Source organism: Dermacentor andersoni, chromosome 5 (assembly GCF_023375885.2).
Source record: "Dermacentor andersoni chromosome 5, qqDerAnde1_hic_scaffold, whole genome shotgun sequence".
In the NCBI taxonomy this organism is placed as follows: domain Eukaryota; kingdom Metazoa; phylum Arthropoda; class Arachnida; order Ixodida; family Ixodidae; genus Dermacentor; species Dermacentor andersoni.
In genome coordinates, this window is record NC_092818.1 from 26,506,508 (window position 1) to 26,528,772 (window position 22,265).

A 22,265-nucleotide genomic window follows, 5' to 3' on the forward strand; every position below is an offset into this window, starting at 1 on the left:
AAATAATAGGAATGGGAAGGGGGTACTTTTCTTAGATTCACAGTTTTTTTTTTTTTACTCGTGCTTTCTGCTATGATTTCCCCATTTTCCCTCGGCACCATCAGTTCAATTTGCTCTACTGTGTTTTCCGTCATGCCACAACAATATAGTTGACCACTGACTAACTGTTAATGTACCTTGCGGTACGAGGCATTATTCCAACTGGAAACTGTGAGGCAGAGACTTCAATTTCATTTCATTTTATTACCTTAAAGACCCCATTCGGGGTATTACATAAGGGGTGGTTAACATGTGAACAGAATAAAAGGCAGGTGTTACATTAAAATACAAGTTTCAACAGTTTCTAGAAATTGTCAATGACATGCGATGGCAGCGACATTAATGGGTAGGTCGTTCCAGTCCTTGGCAGCTCGAGGAAAAAATGATGATTGAAATGTGACAATTCGTGTTCGAGGACGAGAAACTTGGAGTTGATGGCTGGTGCGCTGTGACATGCGTGAAGATGATGGCGTGACGTAAGGCGGGCGGCTTAGTGAGCTGTAAACAACTTTGTGATAAAGAGAGAGCGTGGCGATGCGACGACGAAAAGCAAGAGATGCCAAGCTAGATTGCGCCTTTAAGTGTGAAATGCTGATGTTATATGAGTATGAAGAATGGATGAATCTAGCCGCACGATTCTGAACTGACTCAAGTGCATTGATGATATATGTTTGATGAGGGTTCCAGATGGCGGCGGCATATTCCAGTTGTGGTCTGACAAATGATTTGTATGCGAGTAGTTTGACGTGCTGTGGAGCATGACGAAGATGACGCCTCATGAACCCAAGGGACTTGTTTGCTGACGAGATTACGTTAGTAGCATGCGCATTCCAGGAAAGCTCGTAGGACAGGGTTACCCCTAAGTACTTATAGGCTTGAACTGATTCTACTGGGACGTCTGCAATTATGTAAGTAGACAGATAAGGATTACGATGGCGGGAAATTGAAATAAATTTGCACTTGTTAGGGTTCAAGGCCATTTGCCAATGGTTGCACCAGTCCTGCACGTTATTAAGGTCATTCTGGAGAGATGCCTGGTCAGAGATGTTAGTCACAGTACGATAAATCACACAGTCGTCAGCGAACATACGAATAGGGAAAGATACATGCAGCGGAAGATCGTTAATGTATATTAGGAAAAGAAGCGGTCCTAAGACTGAGCCTTGAGGGACACCTGAAGTGACAGGTAGGGGTTCGGAGGAGACGTTATTGACAAAGACGAACTGGGAACGATTAGTAAGGAATTCTTTTATCCATTGTACTACAAGAGGATCCAAGTTCAATCTAGATAATTTTATTAGCAAGCGGTTACGAGGCACTGTGTCAAAAGCTTTAGAGTAGGCTAGAAAGATTGCATCGGTTTGAACGTTGTTTTCAAGACTAACGTGGAGATCATTAAGGAAGATAGCTAGTTGTGTTTCACATGAAAGCCCTTTACGAAAACCATGTTGTGAAGGATGAAAGAAGTTTGCCGAGTCTAAAAAGTTCATGATATGCGAGTATATGACATGTTCCATGATTTTGCAAGGAACACTAGTTAATAAAATGGGGCGGTAGTTTAAGGGGGAGTCTTTGTTACCTGCTTTGAATACTGGAACGACCTTTCCCACTTTCCAATCATCCGGTAAAGTACCTGTAGACAATGATTGTGTGGACAACAGAGTGAAACATGCCGCGGATATGTGCTTAGTATTCATTAGGATCTTTGAGTTAATTTCGTCTACACCAGAAGAAGTACATAATTTGTTTTTTTCAATGATTGATAGTATACCATCTATCGAAAATACAATGGGTGGCATATGTGATGTTATGTTAGTAGGTAGTGGAAGGTCTGGAGTGGTAGTTTCTTTTGTAAACACGGAAAAAAATGCTGTGTTGAATATATCAGCGCACTCGGCGTCCGTGGCGGTGTCGCCTGCTGCATTCGTCACGCTGATGGTACGAGCTCCTTGGGGATTTTAAATGCGCCAGAACTGCCGAGGATTTTGAGTAAGTAGCTGGGGCAGGTCGACGTTATAAAAAGATTTCTTAGCAGTGCGAAGGGCACTCAGGTAGGCGTTCTCTGCCGTGTAGTATTTTGACCAAGCCTCGGTGCTTCCAAGACGCGTGGCTAGCCGGAAGTGACGTTTCTTTTGGTTTTCAAGCTTCTTTAAAGCTCTGGTGAACCATGGCTTATTTTGATTAGTGTGCATAGTTATTCTTGGTATATGTTTGTTTACGAGTTCATTAATTTTATTTTTAAATAGTGTCCAGTTTTCTTGAGGCGAGTGCATACGGAATAATGTCTCAAAAGTTGAAAAGAAGTCACCTAACTCGTAATTAATAGCTTCGTAGTTCCCTTTATCATATAGGCATATAGTTTTGTTGGATTTTCGTTGTCGCATGGGTTGAAAGGTGAAGGTGGCGTGGATTACTTTATGATCACTTACCTCACGGAGGTAAGTTATGGATGATAGACTGTCAGGATGGCTGCTTAGTATAAGGTCGAGTACATTAGATGTGTCTTTTGTAACCCGCGTAGGCTCTAGCACAAGTTGAGTTAGACTGAAATTAAGACACACATTAACAAATAATTTAGCAGCTTCATTGCCTATGATTAAAGCACTATTGTTAGTCCAGTTGATTTGCGGAAAATTAAAGTCGCCGAAAAGCAGGATTTCTGCGTTAGGGTGTTTTTCACCAAGTTTGCTCAAGATGTTATTAAGTTTATGCGAAAAATCAGGAGTGTTATGTGGTGGTCTGTAACAAACGCCCAAGAGAACAGTCTGTGGTAAAGCACGGCAGATTAGCCATGTTATTTCCAGGTCAGTCTCAATGGTTGCAAGCGTGCACGATAAATGGTGATGCGCGGCGATTAGCACACAACCACCTCGTGAGGTTTCGCGGTCTTTCCGGAAAAGGCAGAAATTCGGCAAGTCAGCAAGAACCTCAGTATCGGTAATATCGTCAGTCAGCCAGGTTTCAGTTATTATCAGCAAATTACTGTTAGACGACAACACGAGGTTAGACAGAATATCGCGTTTAGGGAGGAAGCTGCGTGCGTTGGCAAAGATTACGGAAAAGTAGAGGTTAGCTCGTGTCGATACCGTAGGGCGGTTCCCGCGTCGAGTTGGCTGCTATTGCAATTCTTTCACACTCCGTGTGCGTTCATCGAAAACATAGCGCTTATTACCCATAAACAGAGTTTTAAAGCGCAGGGAGTAAGGTGCCGATTTGCTTTTTTGCGAATGAAAGAAGGTGTCTGCCGGCCAATTGAACAGGACGTGTAAAATCCTCGCCAACGCTGAAGTTTGTTCCTTTAAGTGTACGGCCGTTAGAAAGAACAAGATCTTTTGTTTTATGAAAGGTGAACTTCACTATTATGGGGCGGTTACTAATAGCTGCACTTGGCTTCCTCTTGGCTTGGCTTGGCTTCCTCTTGTCGCTGGGAACCACAGCTTTCACGCAGAAACTGCGATTCCGGTGGTGCTGCACACTACGCAATTATTGTGCACAGCACGTAGGCTTTGTCTTGGTCTAGAATGTGCTTACATTACGGATGTATGCGTTGCAGCTGGAACTGTCCGGCATCTGTTCTACAAATCGAGCTAAGCGGCAACCTTACTGCAGGCAAATTCAGATTTTGTTAAATTCAAATACACCTCAAATGACCGAAAAAAAACTTTTTTTCCGAGCGAGAAAGCAAATCTGTATATCGGCAGCTCCAAACGAAGCATTTATTTACCAACCGCATCAGCCTGTATAAAAAAATGTTTTAAAGATGGGAAACACTTAAGAAATAACTCGTCGGTTCTTTCGGCTTCGAACTTAATCAATGCAACAGCGGTGGGAAGCGCCGCCTTCTCAAAAACAGCTTCTTTTCAACCCACAAAAAGTCCTATTTGTCCTTTACAATGTTCGCTCTTAAGAGCTAGCTGGTGAGACATTTGTACTCATTGTTGTCTTTTCTTGTGTTTGTCTGGTTCTTTTGTTTGTATTGTGAATTGAGGTATTCCAGGTGTTCTACCGTAAGAGCGGAACGGCGCTTCTTTCCACCGACGGCTTCCATGTACCCCGAGACTCTCTTCAACTTTACGACTTTGGTGGGGGTTTACCGTTGGAGTAGGGGCATATCGGTGGGGGAGGCGGGGGGCGAAGGGGGCGGGGAGGCGGGACATGTGACAAGCTGGGAGAGCGGACGGAGGCGAGTGACTTGGAGGAGCTGTTGCGCTAGCACTTTGTAACGGCTGCTCTGACGAGATCTGAAGATGCTAAGGGAAGTGCTCTTATTTTCATAACTGCAACTTGACCGATAAACGACAGTAAATGCATCAAACGGCAGTTCCTTCCTGAACGATCATCAACGACAACAGCGATTAAGTATTACAACACTACGAAATACAAGTTCAGGCGCCACCACTCACAAACTCTTCGTCACGCACGATATCCTGCAGTAATTTTCAAGCTTTCACACTGCGCTATTAATCGGTGGTTACCACGTCCGACTTCAATTTTAGTATTGCTGCGAGTGCCTGAATTCACACGCTAGTAGTAGTCGTCCTGATAATGAGGGCCCACATTCACAAAAAAATTTCATGCTGGAATTGTTCGTAAGCGAGAACTTCAGCCATCTTTATGCTGAACATACTATTAGCGAAGGCTGGTTAACAATGACAGAGAACACTTCCGAACGAAAAGCTTTGTGAATACGGTCTCAAGAGCTTTCTTTTTTTCGCCGCTATGTTTTGAGCGTGAAGCAGAGGTTGGGGAAATAACGATGACACGATAACGGGACGCGACAGCGATTGCAAAGTGGCAACGAGACACAGAAGACTGCATAGCAGATGTGCAGATGCATGGGCCGGGCGGGCACTGCAAACACAGATTCGAGCTCCTGACCCCTGTCGCAGTAAATGGAAGAACAAGGTTACAATCTCAACTTGCTATCAATATGTAGACGTCATAATTATGTAAAGTAGCCTTTAGGTAATCTAAACGAACATACGAAAAGCAATTACTTGGGTAGGCGCATATTTCGGAAGCAATTTTCGCGAATTATTGGCAAAACCGAGGGTGTCGTGTAGTACGTCATCTTTGTACGTCTTCGATTACACAACATGCACTGTCTGCGGAACTGTGACATCCATATTTTTCCTTCACACGTACAAGGTAAACATCCCGCATATTTCTAAATTTTCTGTTGTTGGGAAACATTCAAATATATATATATATATATATATATGGAAACATTTCCAAAATAGTTCCGTGCCATTTTTTATAGATCTTCAAATCCTAACATAAGTGTGCATTTGTGCATAACAATGCCCCATTCCTGCGCTTCCAATTGTTGAGAGACAAAGTCTGTTTTAAGAGTCGCCTAACCCATATTTCTTTTGGGAGTTTTCAAAATTGCCCACAGCTCTCCTTGTTTTAATGAAAAGGGAATGGTAAAAATATGTATGTGGTACCAAGGTGTCAATGTCGGCTCATTTCTGAAAGTAAATTTTGAAGTGGGCCGTTCTTTTGTTTGGTGCATGCTTTGTGAAGCTGCTCTTCTGAAATTGCGCAGAGTCGAAAACTTGAAAGCAGGGATGCAAATATATTCGAAAGACCAGTTATATAATAATGTTATCCGGCTCCTATGTTCACATAAATAAAGCAAATTTAAAAAAACTGGACTCAATATTGAAGCTAACTGGCGATTGCAGGTGTCAAAGCTCAAAAGGAAGAAATTGTTGCGGTCACAGAGCAATTAGGCTGTGAAATAAAGCATGTTTATGTGCTTATACAGGTTCCTTCGAAATATCTGCCCTACACACTTTGACCAAACGATATTTCACCGAACTTTAGAATAATCCGCATAAAGCCAATTTTTATCAGAATGACACTTGAAACAAGTAAGAGAATTCTTAGGGTGTTTGGAACTCTGCCAACGACACTTTCAGAAAAAGAATGCAGAAGCTCCAGTTATCTTTGTATACGAAAGAAACGCAGAGTTCTTAAATATTGGAAGCAGTACTTCACACCTAATGGGCTCGTTTAAAAACAGACCCGAAAGTAGAACACAAGCAGGAGAATACTGTTCACACATAAAAAATAGGATTTTTCAGCCTTACACGTGAATGAACCATTAGGATATGCTTTGTCATGAGGAGCCACAAAACGGCTTTGGGATATACCGCATGTGCTGTCACATAACTCAGTTTCGTGCGTATTATCACTCAACACTACGCAATTAGCCTTGGAACATTAACGCTAATGCCCTGTTTGCATCTTCGAGGACGCATCGACTACATATTCAACTACGCTACATAAGCGCTTTGCAAGCATTCATATAAACAACTTCAGGTCGATGAGATTACTGATGGAAACAATCAATCTCACTAACCACCAGAAATATTCAAAGAAGAGCACTCTTCCTTCCTTGCACGATGCGTTTTCCTAAAGCATTGTCTTATGATGCATTCGCCACAAACTTTGGTCAAACGTTATTTTGGTTCACTTACCTGCAAGGACTTGATCTGGCTCGTATACCCGTCCAAGCACTCCACGAGGCCATTGACCTTGCCCTGGACAGCGACTTTCTTCTGCGACATGCCTTCAAGTGCATCGTCGAGCGACAGTCTAATCTTCTGAAGATCTCCGAGCACCGATTCGTTCGCGTTAGGAATGATGGAGATGGTTCCTTCGACGCAAGAACCCAGACAATGCTCCAGAATCTTCATGTGCGTCACACTGCTGCCACATTTCGGACATGATACCTCGTAGTAGTCACAGTCGTGCTCGATGTGCTCCTGCATTCGTGAAAATGTTTAGACTTAGAGTGAATTTGTGCATTACCCGTTTCAACTTTCGAGAGAAGGCATAGACTAAAGGCTAGTGTAACAATTCATCACCGCTATACCACCTTCAGAGCAATAACCCTCCTTAATGAAATGGCTATATGTAGGTTAGTGTTTAACATGTCCTTCATTAGCCCTAAATCCATTATGTAATACTGGATGGACTTGGGTTTAATTAAAGCAACTACAGAACGCGCCGTTTTGTTGTTGCTGCTGCTGTTTTTATTTTTCTATGATAACACTTAAGGCACGTTTGCGAATGCGATTTCTTGCCAGAAAGTTTTTCATATCCCCTCATTTTATCAAGCTTTAATTACTGCATAATTTATTGCTTGCGAACAAGGTGGTTGCCGACATTTTTCATTTTGTCCAATTAGGCAACTCACGCATGCCAATCCCTCCGCATAATGTTACGTAAGCGCAGCCGAGGAAACCTAAACAGCATTGCTCTGTGCTGAAGAAAATGCACCACCTTTTACTCCTGAATGGAACGTGGAAGAGCTGCACTATGTTGGTATCACCTCGTAAAGCGTTAATAAAAATCTGTGTTTTCAGTCATTTGGAGGAACTATGTTGATTATGGGCGTAACAGATGAAGTAGGGACACGATAACCTTTCGTTTCACGCCGGCAGCTTGGTACCGGTATTCATTAGTAAGACGTGAGAGAGTTTAAGGCGTTTCCTCGTTGTTCGTATGTTCGCGCGGGAGTCATTCTCGAAGTTTGTTAAGGTTATTCAACGTATATTTCCTGATGAAATGTAGTCAAAGGCAACAAAAGCCTAGGTCACAATGAACACTGACTGGGAAGGGAGCCAAAATTTCTTGCATTTTAGCTGTTTATGGTCGGCATTTACTTTACTTTTGACGCCGAATAATCCCTACTTAACGAACTTCCGTCAGACCATTGATCTCAGACTGAAATGTTACTTTTCTGATCAGTAAACAAAAAAAAAAAACAATACTTATGCAGGTGCCGTAGTGGTCCATGACGCTACGGATCGTGGTCGCGGAACTTTCAGTGCGGCATCTTTCATATTTGCAGCGTTCCTAGATCACCGAGTGTTCAGTTCTGGTTTAAAACTGACCATTTCAACATTTCAGAAGCGTAACTTACGGATATGACTACGCATAACATTCGGGTTTATTGTTAATACGAAAGGTTAGCATGTGCTACAAGAAGAAAGTAAGCCAAAATGCTCAACGATATGCACGAAAGACTAAATTGCCTAAAAAACATTATTTTCAGCTGTCTTTACTGTGGAAAAAAGATAACTGAGTTGCGATTTTCGTACGCCACTTCTTCGTCAAAATTCTTTTACCCTGATGTGAGGGTGTGACCGCAGTGATGATATGTCTTAGCGTTCAGCTTCGTGTGAGAGCGAGAAGGAAAAGAAGGAACGAATTAAAATTCCTGGAAGTTCCTGAAGGATGTGAAGTCGGCCGGCACAAAGTCGCACATCACCACGCTGCTTCTCAGTGCCTTCTGTTGAAAGTGCTGGTGCCTCGGCGTTACGTCTGAAAGTGAAGCATTGTTATCAAAGTGTGCATGTACACCACAAAGCCTTGTGCTGAGGGCTAACATAAAATAAATAAATGAGAGCTAATTCATCATCGACACAATCTTTTAATTATTCGCCACACATTCTTTTCTTCTACTTCGGCTACTACTAAACCCTTTTTAAGAATTATTGCGGTAGCACACATCCCGAACGACGCTTCACAGTTTCTATTGAATAAGAAAAATTTCCGACGTGGCCCTGATAACGGGCCGCTTGAAATATTTTGAAGGACTGTCAAGAAAACTTTTTTTCTTGGAGCCCCTTGGCTATCGGGGCTCCGGGCCGCAGGTCATTTAGCCCATAGTTTAATCCAGCCCTTTTGATCAACATGCACTTGGCTTCGCACATGAAGTTACCGTAGTGTTCCCCCATTTTCGTTAAATTTGACCGCTGGGACTGTTACATTTCTGTCAGGGCAGCGTTCAAAGTTTTGCGCTACTAAGAACGCATCATAGCGCTCGCATACGTAATTTGTTGCTAAGACCCAATTAACACACCCACTTTAAACTTTGTCTACACGTTACTTATTACTTGCCCAATACAGTCAACACACATAAAGTAGCTGCTTCGTTCGGTTTACTCAGGCCACCAGGCAAGCATCACATAATGCACGACCAAAGGTACGAGGCTTAATTTATTATTCGCATCGCTTGTAATTAAGCCAGAAATTTGTATTTTTTTCACACACTGCCCTCGGCATTCCCCCCATTCCACGAAATATAATCTTGATGTTGTCTAGAGTTATCTCGCGTCCTTTAAAAGCATAGCTGATAGCGGCGGTATGATAATACTTGATTCACATTTTTTTAGAAAGCTGTATTTGAAGCAACCATATTCAAATTCTTAAATTCATTTCTAGGCCGTACCCCTTGTGTTCGCTGAAATTGGCCTCGGTGGCTGTTGCAGTTATGCAACCGCAGCGGACTAAATATTGCGCCGATTATAAAACACACATAACGCTCTGGAGCCCTTGTATATGTCATTTATTGGAAATACTCTAATTACCCACCCCCATTGGAATTATACATTTGCGTTTCTCGTAACCTGCCCTTGTTTTCCTCAAATGTAAGCAAGGTGCAGGGTCTGTTTCCCTAACTACACCATAAAAACAAACTAAGAACCCCGTATGACGCATGAAAATGGAAAGAATATTGAGAGGGTTGGGAAAATATTTTCAACACTTCTATATAAACCAGGAGCGTGTAAGTTTCGTCACACATTACACTCAAAATGTAAACTATTTTGAGCAAACTTGGAAGTTGGTGGCTAGTGCAGGCTGGTTTAGGAGTCTGGAAAACATTGCGAATAACGCCAGTAAGATACCTTAAAACGCTTGAATAAGCACCTTTCTACAAAAACTTTAGTTACGATGCACAAGTTAAACATTTCTCATTTGCCACTTGCAACATGCTTCCTACTTCAAAGAAATAAAAACGCAGCGCCTCATATAGCTCACCGAGAAGACCGGGTTAAAGCAACCACACATCTTTTGCAACGCATAAAAATTGGCAGAAGATGAGTATGCAGTAATTATCGTCAATGTACATAATTAACCTACGTCGTTCAAGCTTGCCCATATTTTAGCAAATTATTCACTTTCATCTATTCTTGGACTTCTCGGAGAAGTGGAAACAGGTGAAGCGTCTTATATAACGCCTTTAAAGGGCCCAAAACGAGGGCCTAGCAATTTTCATTTAAACCCTATGCACACACTCTTCAAATGTTGCATGTATATAGCCCTTAACAAACCCCATATTTTGTTACAAATATAGGCTTTGTGAGTGAACTCGTTTATATTGCAGAAACACGCGCAAACTAGCATATGGCGTAACCGGTTACTTCCAGCCGCTAAGCTTCGCTGCAGTAGCTTCTTCTCACTAATGTGTGTTAACTCCTGTTGCTGCGCTGTGCGGATGTCTTTGTGCATGTGAGCCATGGTAAGGCACTTCGTTTTGTTCTCTTCCTTGTTATAGCATTTCTGCCGTAGGATTGCTTTCGTGGTGTGTATCATGACAGTTGTAGCGTTTTTGGAATTAAGCCTGCTTCTCTTGGTGCGTAGGTTGGCTTGACCTCTCGGACACTTGTGTCTTTAGCCACGTCTCCCAAGACAATGCACGAAATTCTCTTAAGTTCCACAAGAACACACGCAGACACACACACACGCACACACACACACGCGCGCACACACACACACGCACACACACACACTCACACACGTCACCCACATGGCATACACGCACGTAACATTTACGCGTGTACACGTCTCCACACGCACGCATGCGCGGACACGCGCACATCACACTCGCACACACGTCTCAGACACGCACACACGTAGATACACACACTGTCGCACACGTGCGCACGCGCACACACAATCTTGTACGAAACATACGGGCGGGCAGGGGATAAGCGCTTGCCGTGTCTTAATTTCTCTTCTTTTCTGGTGTGCGTTTCTCTGCGCTTGCATAGCTTCCAAATTTATCTCTGCTGCAAATTATATAAGTAAGTCTCCATCCTTTCTTAAGTTATGTTGAGCAACGCTGTCACCCTGTTGATGCGCTCTGCCCTCGAATAAAGTACTTTATTTAAATGAGCAAAGTTTGGCAGTTACAGAACAATGCGGAAGCTGACGGGAAGTCAAGTAGATCGTGCGCAAGTAATTTTATCCGGAATGCACAGCAATGTGCTTTCTTTTTTTACAGCAGCGCACGATTATATTCAAATGTGACAGTGCATATGTGAAGCAGCAGTAATGCTTGGCACTCATATGCAAAGCTCGTTGAGCGTGATGCAAATCGAACACTTATATGTAAAACGCCAAATATACTTTACATTAGATTGTGTAGGTGAGGGCCCTTACCCTGTCCCCTAATCTTTCGCACTCCCTGGGCACGTTATATTTCCCATTCACCTACATACGGACAGTAGGTAAGTCGCGTGGCCTTCGTACGAAAGTGTGACGCGCAAAACTTCAATCACTGAAAACAGCGCCTTCCGTCACCAGAAAATCATCACAAATACCTCATATAGACGTGCCTCTTCCTGTGCACTTCCACGCCAACCACCGACCGCCTAGCTGCACTAGTGCAACTACAACGTTGCCACCGCTCAGTCATAAAAGTTGGTATTGCGACAACTACCTTGAAATCTGTGATAGTGCCCATGAAACTGCAGCCCCGCCTTGAATTCAGGCAGAGGACACGGCGGTCATCCAGTTGGTCCTCCTTCAGCTCCAGTGTCTGCACCTGCTCCTCGATTATTTTCTTTCTGTCCACCGGGCAGGACTGATTCTTGTCCTTAACCTGGCCGTAGCAGACCTTGCAAAGGACGTGCGAACAGGGAAGCAACATGGTCATACGTGCCACGATGCCACACAGGTTGCAAATGCGGATGTCCGGCATGTGATCGACGAACTGCAGCGGTCTCCAGTCGAGTGTGCTGCCGAAGCCTGAGAGGAAGCGGGTAGTCGCCATCTTGCCCTGCAAAGAAAGAAGAACCATCCAAACCATTCTTCACACCGACCTTGAATAAGAAAATAACGTGGGATGGCGATTCGAGAATGAAAAAGCTTCGTTGGCATGTGCCACGTTTTCGTGTCAAAACAATGGCTCACGCCATCATCATCGTCATGGTCACCAAAAGAGGTGAAAGACTGCACATTGCACTGGTCGGGTGCGTCGCAAGCATGTCTATTGTTTTGTTTTCTTGCGCTGTTATACTGACCGAATACGTATTCCTCGGAGGCCCCGTCGCACTCACAGTATTGCACAACAGGAATGCCCCAGTCAGCTAACTACACCAGACCAATGACGATGGCTATGACTGAAACCAGGGCTGCCGTTCCGGACATAGTCAAATTCAGCGGCATCTTGAAATTTGGCAATGGCGGGATTTTGAGCCAATTAGAGGAGCCGTAGCATCTGTATCGGTCGCTCTCGCTGGCTCACAATATCACCATTATAGAATTTGACCACATGGCGAAATTTGACAATGTCCGTAACAGCACCTAAAGTGAACATAATGACGTAAAAAGTGACCAATTTCGTACCTAAAAAAATTAGGTTGCTCTCGCAGGTTGCCAGACTACGTCTCGAGTGTAACCGCAAAATGCACAAAAGCACGAAACGATTAGAAGGACCAGGCAACACCAGACGTGCACTAAATTGTGTATCCGTATTTCTTAATGTCGCACCTTTGCGCCATTTACAAACATGCGCAGAAACGAATAGCCAAGTTCTACTTCTTATTATGGAAATGGAATGTTTGCGTATTTAAGCCAGCGTCGTAAACTAAGCGATATGCCAGAAACATTTAGAAGAACGCTTGTCGTTCGCTTTGCTCAGACCGTTGTAGGGTAACAAACTGCGCACAGTCGCTCCGCAGAAACGCGATTCCACGAACTCACAACCCTGGCGTCTGGATAAAAAAAAATTAAGGATGATCACTCTTTCAGAGGAACCGGTAGAACATGAAAGTGAACCGTGTCTTCACAGAAGCTGTTGCATGTTGCTTCGTGAACTCACGGTCCGTTGCAGCGAAAGGTGCACGATTTTGGCGCCGGCGACCGTGTTGCCGGTTTTTTAGGAGGCGTCCAGCTGCCGAGTGTCTTCGGCGACGGTACGAGCAGTTTGGCCCGACTCCGTAGTGTGTTTGGCAGCCAGTTGAATCGCGACTAATAATCCTAATCCTAATCACATAATCCTAATCCTAATCATAATCATAATCAACGGACATAATCCTAATACATAAGAAAGGGGACGCCAAAGACTTGAAAAGTTATAGACCGATCAGCTTACTGTCCGTTGCCTACAAAATATTTACTAAGGTAATCGCAAATAGAATCAAGAACACCTTAGACTTCTGTCAAGCAAAGGACCAGGCAAGATTCCGTAAAGGCTAATCAACAATAGATCATATTCACACTATCAATCAGGTGATAGAGAAATGTGCGGAATATAACCAACCCTTATATATAGCTTTCATTGATTACGAGAAAGCGTTTGATTCTGTCGAAACCTCAGCAGTCATGGAGGCATTACGGAATCAGGGTGTAGACGAGCCGTATGTAAAAATACTGAAAGATATCTATAGCGGCTCCACAGCCACCGTAGTCCTCCATAAAGAAAGCAACAAAATCCCAATAAAGAAAGGCGTCAGGCAGGGAGATACGATCTCTCCAATGCTATTCACAGCGTGTTTACAGGAGGTATTCAGAGACCTGGATTGGGAAGAACTGGGGATAAAAATTAATGGAGAGTACCTTAGTAACTTGCGATTCGCTGATGATATTGCCTTGCTTAGCAACTCAGGGGACCAATTGCAATGCATGCTCAGTGACCTGGAGAGGCAAAGCAGAAGAGTGGGTCTGAAAATTAATCTGCAGAAAACTAAAGTAATGTTTAACAGTCTCGGAAGAGAACAGCAATTTACAATAGGCAGCGAGGCACTGGAAGTCGTAAGGGAATACATCTACTTAGGGCAGGTAGTGACGGCGGATCCGGATCATGAGACGGAAATAATCAGAAGAATAAGAATGGGCTGGGGTGCGTTTGGTAGGCATTCTCAGATCATGAACAGCAGGTTGCCATTATCCCTCAAGGGAAAAGTGTATAGTAGATGTGTCTTACCAGTACTCACCTACGGGGCAGAAACCTGGAGGCTTACGAAAAGGGTTCACTCAAATTGAGGACGACGCAACGAGCTATGGAAAGAAGAATGATAGGTGTAACGTTAAGGGATAAGAAAAGAGCAGATTGGGTGAGGGAACAAACGCGAGTAAATGACATATTAGTTGAAATCAAGAAAAAGAAATGGGCATGGGCAGGACATGTAATGAGGAGGGAAGATAACCGATGGTCATTAAGGGTTACGGACTGGATCCCAAGGGAAGGGAAGCGTAGCAGGGGGCGGCAGAAAGTTAGGTGGGCGGATGAGATTAAGAAGTTTGCAGGGACGGCATGGCCGCAATTAGTACATGACCGGGGTAGTTGGAGAAGTATGGGAGAGGCCTTTGCCCTGCAGTGGGCGTAACCAGGCTGATGATGATGATGATGATGAATCGCGACGCACTCTGCTTCAGGAGTGCGAGTGGCAGAGTTCGCAGTGGGCGCCTCGAACGTGCCAATGCGTTCTGCTTCCCGCTGGCGCGTCTCTCATGCACCAGACCAAAGCGAGATTCGCCCGTTGACGTTGCCTTTTTGTGCCGCTTAACGCAGCAGTTTTCTTAGTTGGGGCCATCACTAGCGAAGCAGTTGGCGGCGAATAAGCACAGCCAGTGGCGTAGTAACGGAGCGGACCTCTGGTGTCAGGTGCCAGGTCGGGGGGGAGTATCAAATATGTCTGGAGACCTCCCTCTTTCCGCCGGCTTTATTGGGCGTAAAGGGTAAAGAATGCTCCCGTAACCAGCAGCCTGAGCTTATGTTCCCGATGTACCAGATGTGTAGTGCCGCAGAATTGTCAGCTGCCACTTTATCAACATCCTACGTAACAATCACACGAATGTGCGGCCTAAAAAATTAATTCGCTAAGTGTTCGCTAAACTACTCGCCTTAGCGGAACGCTTCATGTGCGCAGGTGCGCTCGTGCGGTGCGCGCATGTCCCACCATGGTTTATCTCTCATCAGTATGTATATGGTGTTCCATTTATCAGTTTGTATCGCTTGTATTAGTTTTTCATCTATTTCGCGGTGTTGAATAAAAGCACATAGCTAGTCATAGCTAACCGTCTCGTTGTCATTTTGTTGTTCTTGTCACGGTGGCATCGCACAGGGCGGGGTATTAAGCCCTATTCTCTTTAACCTAACTGTGGTTGGCCCTGCTGAAATATTACCCAAGACAATTCACCTATCAATATACGCTGATGATATTTGTCTTCGGTCTTCTGCGGTGACTCGTCTTCAAGTGCGCACAAGAATTCAGCGGTTAGTCACTCGAACTTGTTCGTATGTCCGCAAACAAGGCCTTAGTGTGTCCATCGAAAAACGCGCCGTTAATCACGTTTATACGCAAACCCATGGCGCCGCACCCTGTTTCTCTCAATGGCAAGGGTATCGAATACCAGAAGTATCCCCGCTTCTTATGCGTGATTATTGAAAGGGACCTTTCGTGGAGCCCCAACTGCATCTACCTGAAGCGGACACTAATTTCGATTGTACATATACTGAGATTCCTGTGCCGAAAAACTTGAAGCATGCCGGTACGGTCCATGCTGCAGCTGTACAGAGCACTGTTTCTGGGCTTTTTACGGTACAGCTTGTCGGTTTGGCTAACACATGTAAAATAAACATTCGTACCCTCGAAGGTATGCAAGGACAGGCTCTACGCACATGTATTGGACTACCACGATGCGCCTCGACTCACTAAACAATCATGATTGCTGGACACTACTTGGTTCCAACATATATAACGATTGACAAGCTTAAAGCACACATTCGACATTTATGTCGCGTACCTAGCCAATATATATCGCTTGTTTACCAGCCCAAAGACCTCAAGCCACATTTTCCAGACTTGGTGCGACACACCAAGGCTACCTTCCGTCGGGCTTTACACCAGCGCCAAGACCACTGTTACCCCTATGGTGCCTACGAAAGCCGCAAGTACGCCTCACCAATGAACATGCCTCACACTTGCAACACAGGCGCTGTTATGTTCCCGGCATTACAAGTCACAATTACGTTCAAAGTGTCCCATATAACAACCCCTATAGCAACAACACTTGCCGCTCTATGTGCCGCCGTTAATTACATCGCACAAGCAAAACCTCGAAAGTGGGTCGTTTTTTTGTGACTCAAAGTCACAAAAAACGAGTGGGTCAAAGTGGTATTATTAACTCAACAAAATCTTCTCTCAGCAAAATCGTCGTGGGTGCCAGAGCCTGCCGTACTTCTTCCATTGCGAGCGGCCCAGTATGACAGTACCGAAATAAATATGAAAAAGTACACCAGTGACGTCGATATCTCTACCCTCTCCATTGCGAGTGCAGACCAACAGTAGAGCAAGCTATCGCTTGCACGGGCTTCATCGCGGCATTCTCGTTTTTTTGCATGGTGACGCCAACAATCGACGCAGAGCGTGCTCTATTCCGCTTCTCGTGGCGCCACCGCAGCTTGGATGGTCACATTTGCCAATAGCAGCAAATAAAGAAAGGCTTTATGGATCAGAATGAAGAGAATTCCCAATTGTCATAGCATTGGCGCCCACGCGGCAAGGAAACAAGTGACGTTTTCTGATAGGGTGAGGAGATCGGCGTCACTGACACGATATTTCATTTTCGTTTGAGTTCATTACCTACGACGATTTTTGTGAAGCTGTTGCTGGGCAACATATGACTGTCAAGGTTAAATTTTGCAAATACAATATTGCCTCTAAAATCGCTAATTAAAACTTTATCTTTGACATTTCTACGGCTAATGCACTCACGTACTACCTGAGCTTTGGAGAAGCAAGAACTTTTGTTAAAGGGCCCCTGAAACGGTTTGGACAAATTCTCTAGACGTGTAGGGTACTGCACCACAAATTCTGTGAAGCGTCTCATATTAAGAGAGCTACGGACGATTACAAGTTACCATCCTCCATAGTCATGCATTTTCTCCTCAGCTCGTTCGCCGAGTGATCGGGGCTAAGTTCCGCCTTCACTGGCCCTACGTCACGATGGCACGTCGAGTCGTTGACTTGCGTTTCTCTAGGAGCGAGTGCGCGAGGCCTCTCCGAGCTCTCCGCCAGCTGCTTGGCAGTCGACCCCAAGCGAGGGCTGTCGAAGCAGCGTGCGTTGCGAGAATTCTGTCGCAGCGCCGGACATGTCTGGTATCCCGGTAACCACAGGCGAGCTGGGTGTTTCGACGGATGGCTGGAGGCATAAACTCAAGCTCATGAAGGAACTTTAGCGTAGAAGTAGATGAGCGGCCTGATCGGTCTGCATTGTCCAGCCACATGTTGGCGCAGAGCTTAACCACCCAAACAAAGCGCTAATATTGCTCTGACCAACTTTAAAGCATTTTAGACATTCATAAGAGCAACGTGTTAACGATTACACTCCTGCGAAAAATTTACACCAGCAGCAAAGAAGAATAAATTTCCTTAGGGCTAATCACGGCCGCCTCGATCACGTGCGCCCGGCGGAGCAAGCCCCGCCGTGCGCGCGTGATCGAGGCACACACACACACACACACACACACACACACACACACACACACACACACACACACACACACACACACACACACACACACACACACACACACACACACACACACGCACACACACACACACACAGAGAGAGAGAGAGAGAGAGAGAAACATTAATTTCATTCTGGCGTCATGTCGAAGGCTATTAAACGTTAGGGTAGTGGTAAGAGGCTGTTGTAAATGGGCGTGAAGGTATGACGCTGGTGGGCGTGGCCTGTTGAATGCGCTTGGTCCGCATCTTGGTGTCCGGTGAGCCCAAGCGCCTTTGTAGGTTCCGTAAACGCGGCCACATTAGGTGACGTAGAATTGGTATTGTCCTAGGGGAAAAAAATCCCCGAAGATTACGATACCAACAAGAAATTTGAGCGCAGCTATTCGGGTGTTTTAAATTAGCGATGTATTGAGGCAAAAAACAATTTGAGCCTGAACCGCGGGGTCCTCTAGGCGGCGGCGCTGATCCTCTACTGGGGTAGCTCGTTTAGCAGTAGCGGGAAACGAAGCACTTCCACCGGTTGCGTCGGTCATTGTTTAGAAAGAAAACGTAAACACGGGAAAGCGTGGATCGCGCGGAGCGCATTCTGTAGCGGCGGCGGCCCAGGCGGAGTAGCGCATGAGCATTGTGCCCGACGCCGGCGCTTTGTTTCAGTATATGGTACCGGTGGAAGCGCTAGTCGCATGCCTTAGTAATGACATCATCGGCGATCGGGTGACGGCGCATAGTACTAGGGCTCCGTTTCGTAGCGGTTCGTAGCGGTATTACTCAAGTTCGCGCGTGCGCACCTGACCCTTCTCTGGATCGCACAGCGCCGGCTGAGCGGCAGTCGCTCGCTAGCACTTTCGCAGCAGCCCTAACAGTCAGAGCTGTGACCCCTAACCCGCGGTTCGCAGTGAGTTGCGACCACGGCGGGTTCAGGCCAGGGGGGACAGGGTGAGTCTCGACCTAAGGTGCTTATTCACCTTAAAGTACAAGTATACCAACTGGACAACAACAGCAAACCACACTTACAGATACAAAACAAAACCACAGCGGCGGAGCGTTCCGCACGTCTGGGGTAAAATAAACCGCACAATGTGGGAACCACAAAAGAGGCTGATAAGAGTTCAGCTCACCCAGAGTGGATCCGCGCTCGGGCCCTGGGGCGGTCAGTCGCTCACAAAGGCCTACAGCAGCAGGGGGACGGCGTACGGCGGTCTCAGCGGCTGAATTGAGATGCGGCCAGTCGCAAGCTCCTCAGCCGAAAGACAACGGTGCATCGAGGGAATAGCGCTTCTCCCCGAGTGGTGGGGAGGGAGTCTCCCCGGTTCCAAGAAAGGGAAAGGAGGGAACAGAGAGAGAGAGATACTTGTTTGGGAAGGAGGAAACATGGGGTAAAGTGCAGCGCAGTAACTGTCTCTCAGATGAGGACGCCTCAACCGCGCTGCACAGGGGGGGAAGGGATAGAAAGAGTGGTGAAAGAAAGAGGGAAGGAGCAGCAGCGGCCAAACGCCGTGAGCGTGGGGAGGGGGCTTAGAGGCGATCAGCTAGGGCGATGTCCTCGGCGAACACCAGAATCGCTCGGAAGAGGCGCTTCTGGCTCGAGATGCAGCCTGAGGGGTGCAGCAGATTGTCCACCGTTGCACAGGGATGTTTGTGTAAAGGAGGGAACAGGGTACCTTGGGCTGCGGCGTCGCGGCCAGGCGCGAAGAGCAGCGGGAGCAGCGAAGGTGCCCTCTCCCCGCTACCCTCCGCGAGCGAGCACGTGATTATCGCGTGTTAACCGCGTGGCCGCTCCGGAGTTATCGGGATGCGCGTGCGATCCCCACAAGTTATCATAAATTGTTTCTTTCCTGATTTCGTTTTTTCCTGTTAAGCAGTTACTCGCGGCAGGTTTCTTTTCCATTGCCGCCACCCATGAGATTAATTCAGCCTCTCTGACTATCCGCTTGACCTTCTTTGTTGCTGTGTTGCCCACCCCACAGGCCGCATACTTGCTGGTAAGCTTCCTAGTTCTTTTCCTCCACTGTGAATCAATGTTTTTTTTCCTTTACAGATACCTCAACACTCACCCAGCCCATTTACTTTCTTGCATATTCTTCAGTCGTTCTTCATACTCAATTTTACTGCGAGCTTCCCTCACTTCAAAACTAGTCCAGCCTATATCACCCTGCACAGCTTCATTTGTAGTCTTCCCGTGAGCGCCCAATGCGAGGCGATCCACTGACCTTTGGTTCCCATAGAGTCCTGATTGTACCCATGATTTAAAGCAAACAAGCGCATTTCCAAAAATAAGTCCTGGAACCATTACACGTTTCCACATACCTCGGAGCACGTCGTACCTATTGTATCCCCATAGTGCTCTGTGCTTCATTATGGCTGCATTTCTCTTCCCCTTCACTGTTATTGTTTTTTCCTGTGTTTCCATATATCTATTGCCTTCATTTATGCATATACCAAAACATTTATATTCTTTCAAACGAGGTATTTCCTGGCCCTGTATCGCCACTGTCTGTTAGCTGTTTTCATTGAATACCGTAACACCTGATTTTCTAACACTAAATTTCAAACCTAAATTTTTGCCTTCCTGTCCGCAGATATTAGCCAGACGTTGCAGATCACTCTGCTTGTTAGCTAACAAGACAATGTCGTCCGCATATAATAAACCTGGAAGCTGCTGCTCTACTACTGTACCCACCTGTTTGTATGAGAGATTAAAGCCGATATTACTTCCGTCTATAGCGCCCTCTCCATCCTCACCATGTACATCATAAACAGCATTGGGGATGAAGGGCACCCCTGCCTCAGTCCCTTGTTGACATTAACTTTCTCCTCGCTCCTCATCCCTTCCCATTCAACGCAAATAGCATTTTCTAGGTAAATCTCTCTCAAAAGCTGTAGACAATCGTCAGCTAAGCCTTCCCCTTCCAGGATATCCCACAAAATGTGGCGGTCTGCGTTGTCGTAGGCTCCTGTAAGGTCTAAAAAGGCCACACATAAGGGTCTACTTTCTAGTTTCGATATTTCAATACACTGGGAAAGAACAAATAAGTCATCACCTAAACGCCTACTTATTCTTAAGCCATTCTGGAGTTCTCCCAAAATTACACTATTCTCTGCCCATGCTTGAAGCTTCAATTTGATTGCCTGCATTGCTAGCCTGTATATTACCGATGTCATGGTCAACAGTCTATACCAGTGAATTCTATCTTTCTCCCCCTTACCTTTATAAATTAAATTCATTCTACTTTGTCGCCAACTGTCTGGTATTCTTCTATCTTTTAAAGTTGTTTCCACTGCTTTCGCCAGAGCTTCCTTACTTTTTGGTCCTAGTTCATTAATCCGCCTAACGAGAACCTCGTCTAGCCCTGTGGCTGTGCGCTTAGGAATTTTCTCCTCGGCTTTCTTCCAGTTAAAATTTGTCAGCACCAGCTCCTTTTCCACCTGGGTCTCTTTCATCTTCTTTTTTTCTTCAAATACAACTTCGTCATTGCCTTGGAGAGATTCGGCTGTTATTTTTCGGATGTAATTTATTGCCGCTTCCCCTTCCATTCTGCTTTAATCTTCGTCTAGGATATGTTGTATTGTTGTTGACTTCCCGCCTAATAATTTTGTGTGGTTCCAAAGTGTTCATGTGCGGCCTTCTTTCTGTCACGTATTTCTGAAAACCAACGTTCACTTTCACCTTTTAATTTTGCTTGCACCAGTATTTGAAACATTGACTATTCCTCCCGGTATATTTCCCATTTACTGGTTAGTTCATCCTACGGCAACTGCGCCTTCTTTGCCTGCCTCTGCTCTCTGGATGCTTTCTGTCGATCGGCGATCGCTTCTCGTGTCTCCCTGTACCACCAGCTTTTCGGTGTCTTTTTTCCTTCCCAACGAACATGTTCTTTCTCTTTCCGCATTTCTGTCGTTATTATACATATTGCCGTAGCAATATGTCGTGAAACACCATATTGCTATACAGTGGCGCCATCTATGGGCAGTCGGAATGCTGGCTTGGGTGGCGAACGCTCCGTTTTGCATTGCATGGTATACGCTCGGCGGTAGTTGCTGGCGTGTTTTCACGCTCGTGCGGTCTGTTTAGTATGACGGGGTGTCTTCTACGTGGAAAAGGTTCTGTGAGACGCGCTGAAGTGGTATAAGATGGTACGGCTGGACTTCCTGCTGGCGTTGAGGCGGACGGAGCACGCAGCGCGATGTGTGCGCGCATGTTAGAGCCTACTATCAGCCTCGGAGATCAACTGTGTATTTCTGAAAGTTCCATTCACTAATGTGACCTTATTGCAGTATTATCCTCTAGTTCTAAGCTGTGGTTTAGGAGCATTGCAACATACGCGATGATTCTAACAGCGTGGGTACCGTTCTACTACGTTAGAATTAATCTGTGCTGTTATACTTTGACAAGTGTTCAAACTGTTCGCTGCAGATTACATTGCGTGGCTATTTGGTTCGGTAGACGAGGTTTCCACCTATGAATAAAATAGTTTTGGTTAGTAATAACAGCATTCCTTAGAGTGTGAACTATACTTGTCTAGCAAGGCGAACGTTTACGAACTGCGTGAGTATCCTAAGCAGTGGTAGGTGCTGGATTACAGATATATTTGTTCTATTTAGCACATGGTCCAAGCATGCGGCATCAATGTTTATAGATCTAGGAACGTGCGGTGCGACTATGCGAG

General features: G+C 45.5%; 1 protein-coding gene across 2 annotated transcripts in view; it reads right to left on the reverse strand.

Moving 5' to 3' along the window:
- LOC126529981 (uncharacterized) overlaps positions 1-22,265 on the reverse strand; it is a 47,960-nt gene that overhangs the window by 16,284 nt on the left and 9,411 nt on the right. The window contains exons 1-3 of one of the 2 annotated variants that reach the window (XM_055070165.2): positions 18,717-18,850; positions 11,561-11,899; positions 6,525-6,812 (exon numbers count right to left, since the gene is read on the reverse strand). In XM_055070165.2, coding sequence (XP_054926140.1) covers positions 6,525-6,812; positions 11,561-11,893 — 621 coding nt within the window. In that variant the 5' untranslated portion in view covers positions 11,894-11,899; positions 18,717-18,850. Of the gene's footprint in view, positions 1-6,524; positions 6,813-11,560; positions 11,900-18,716; positions 18,851-22,265 lie in introns of those variants that run through there. The other variant, XM_050177448.3, reaches the window with a different exon arrangement.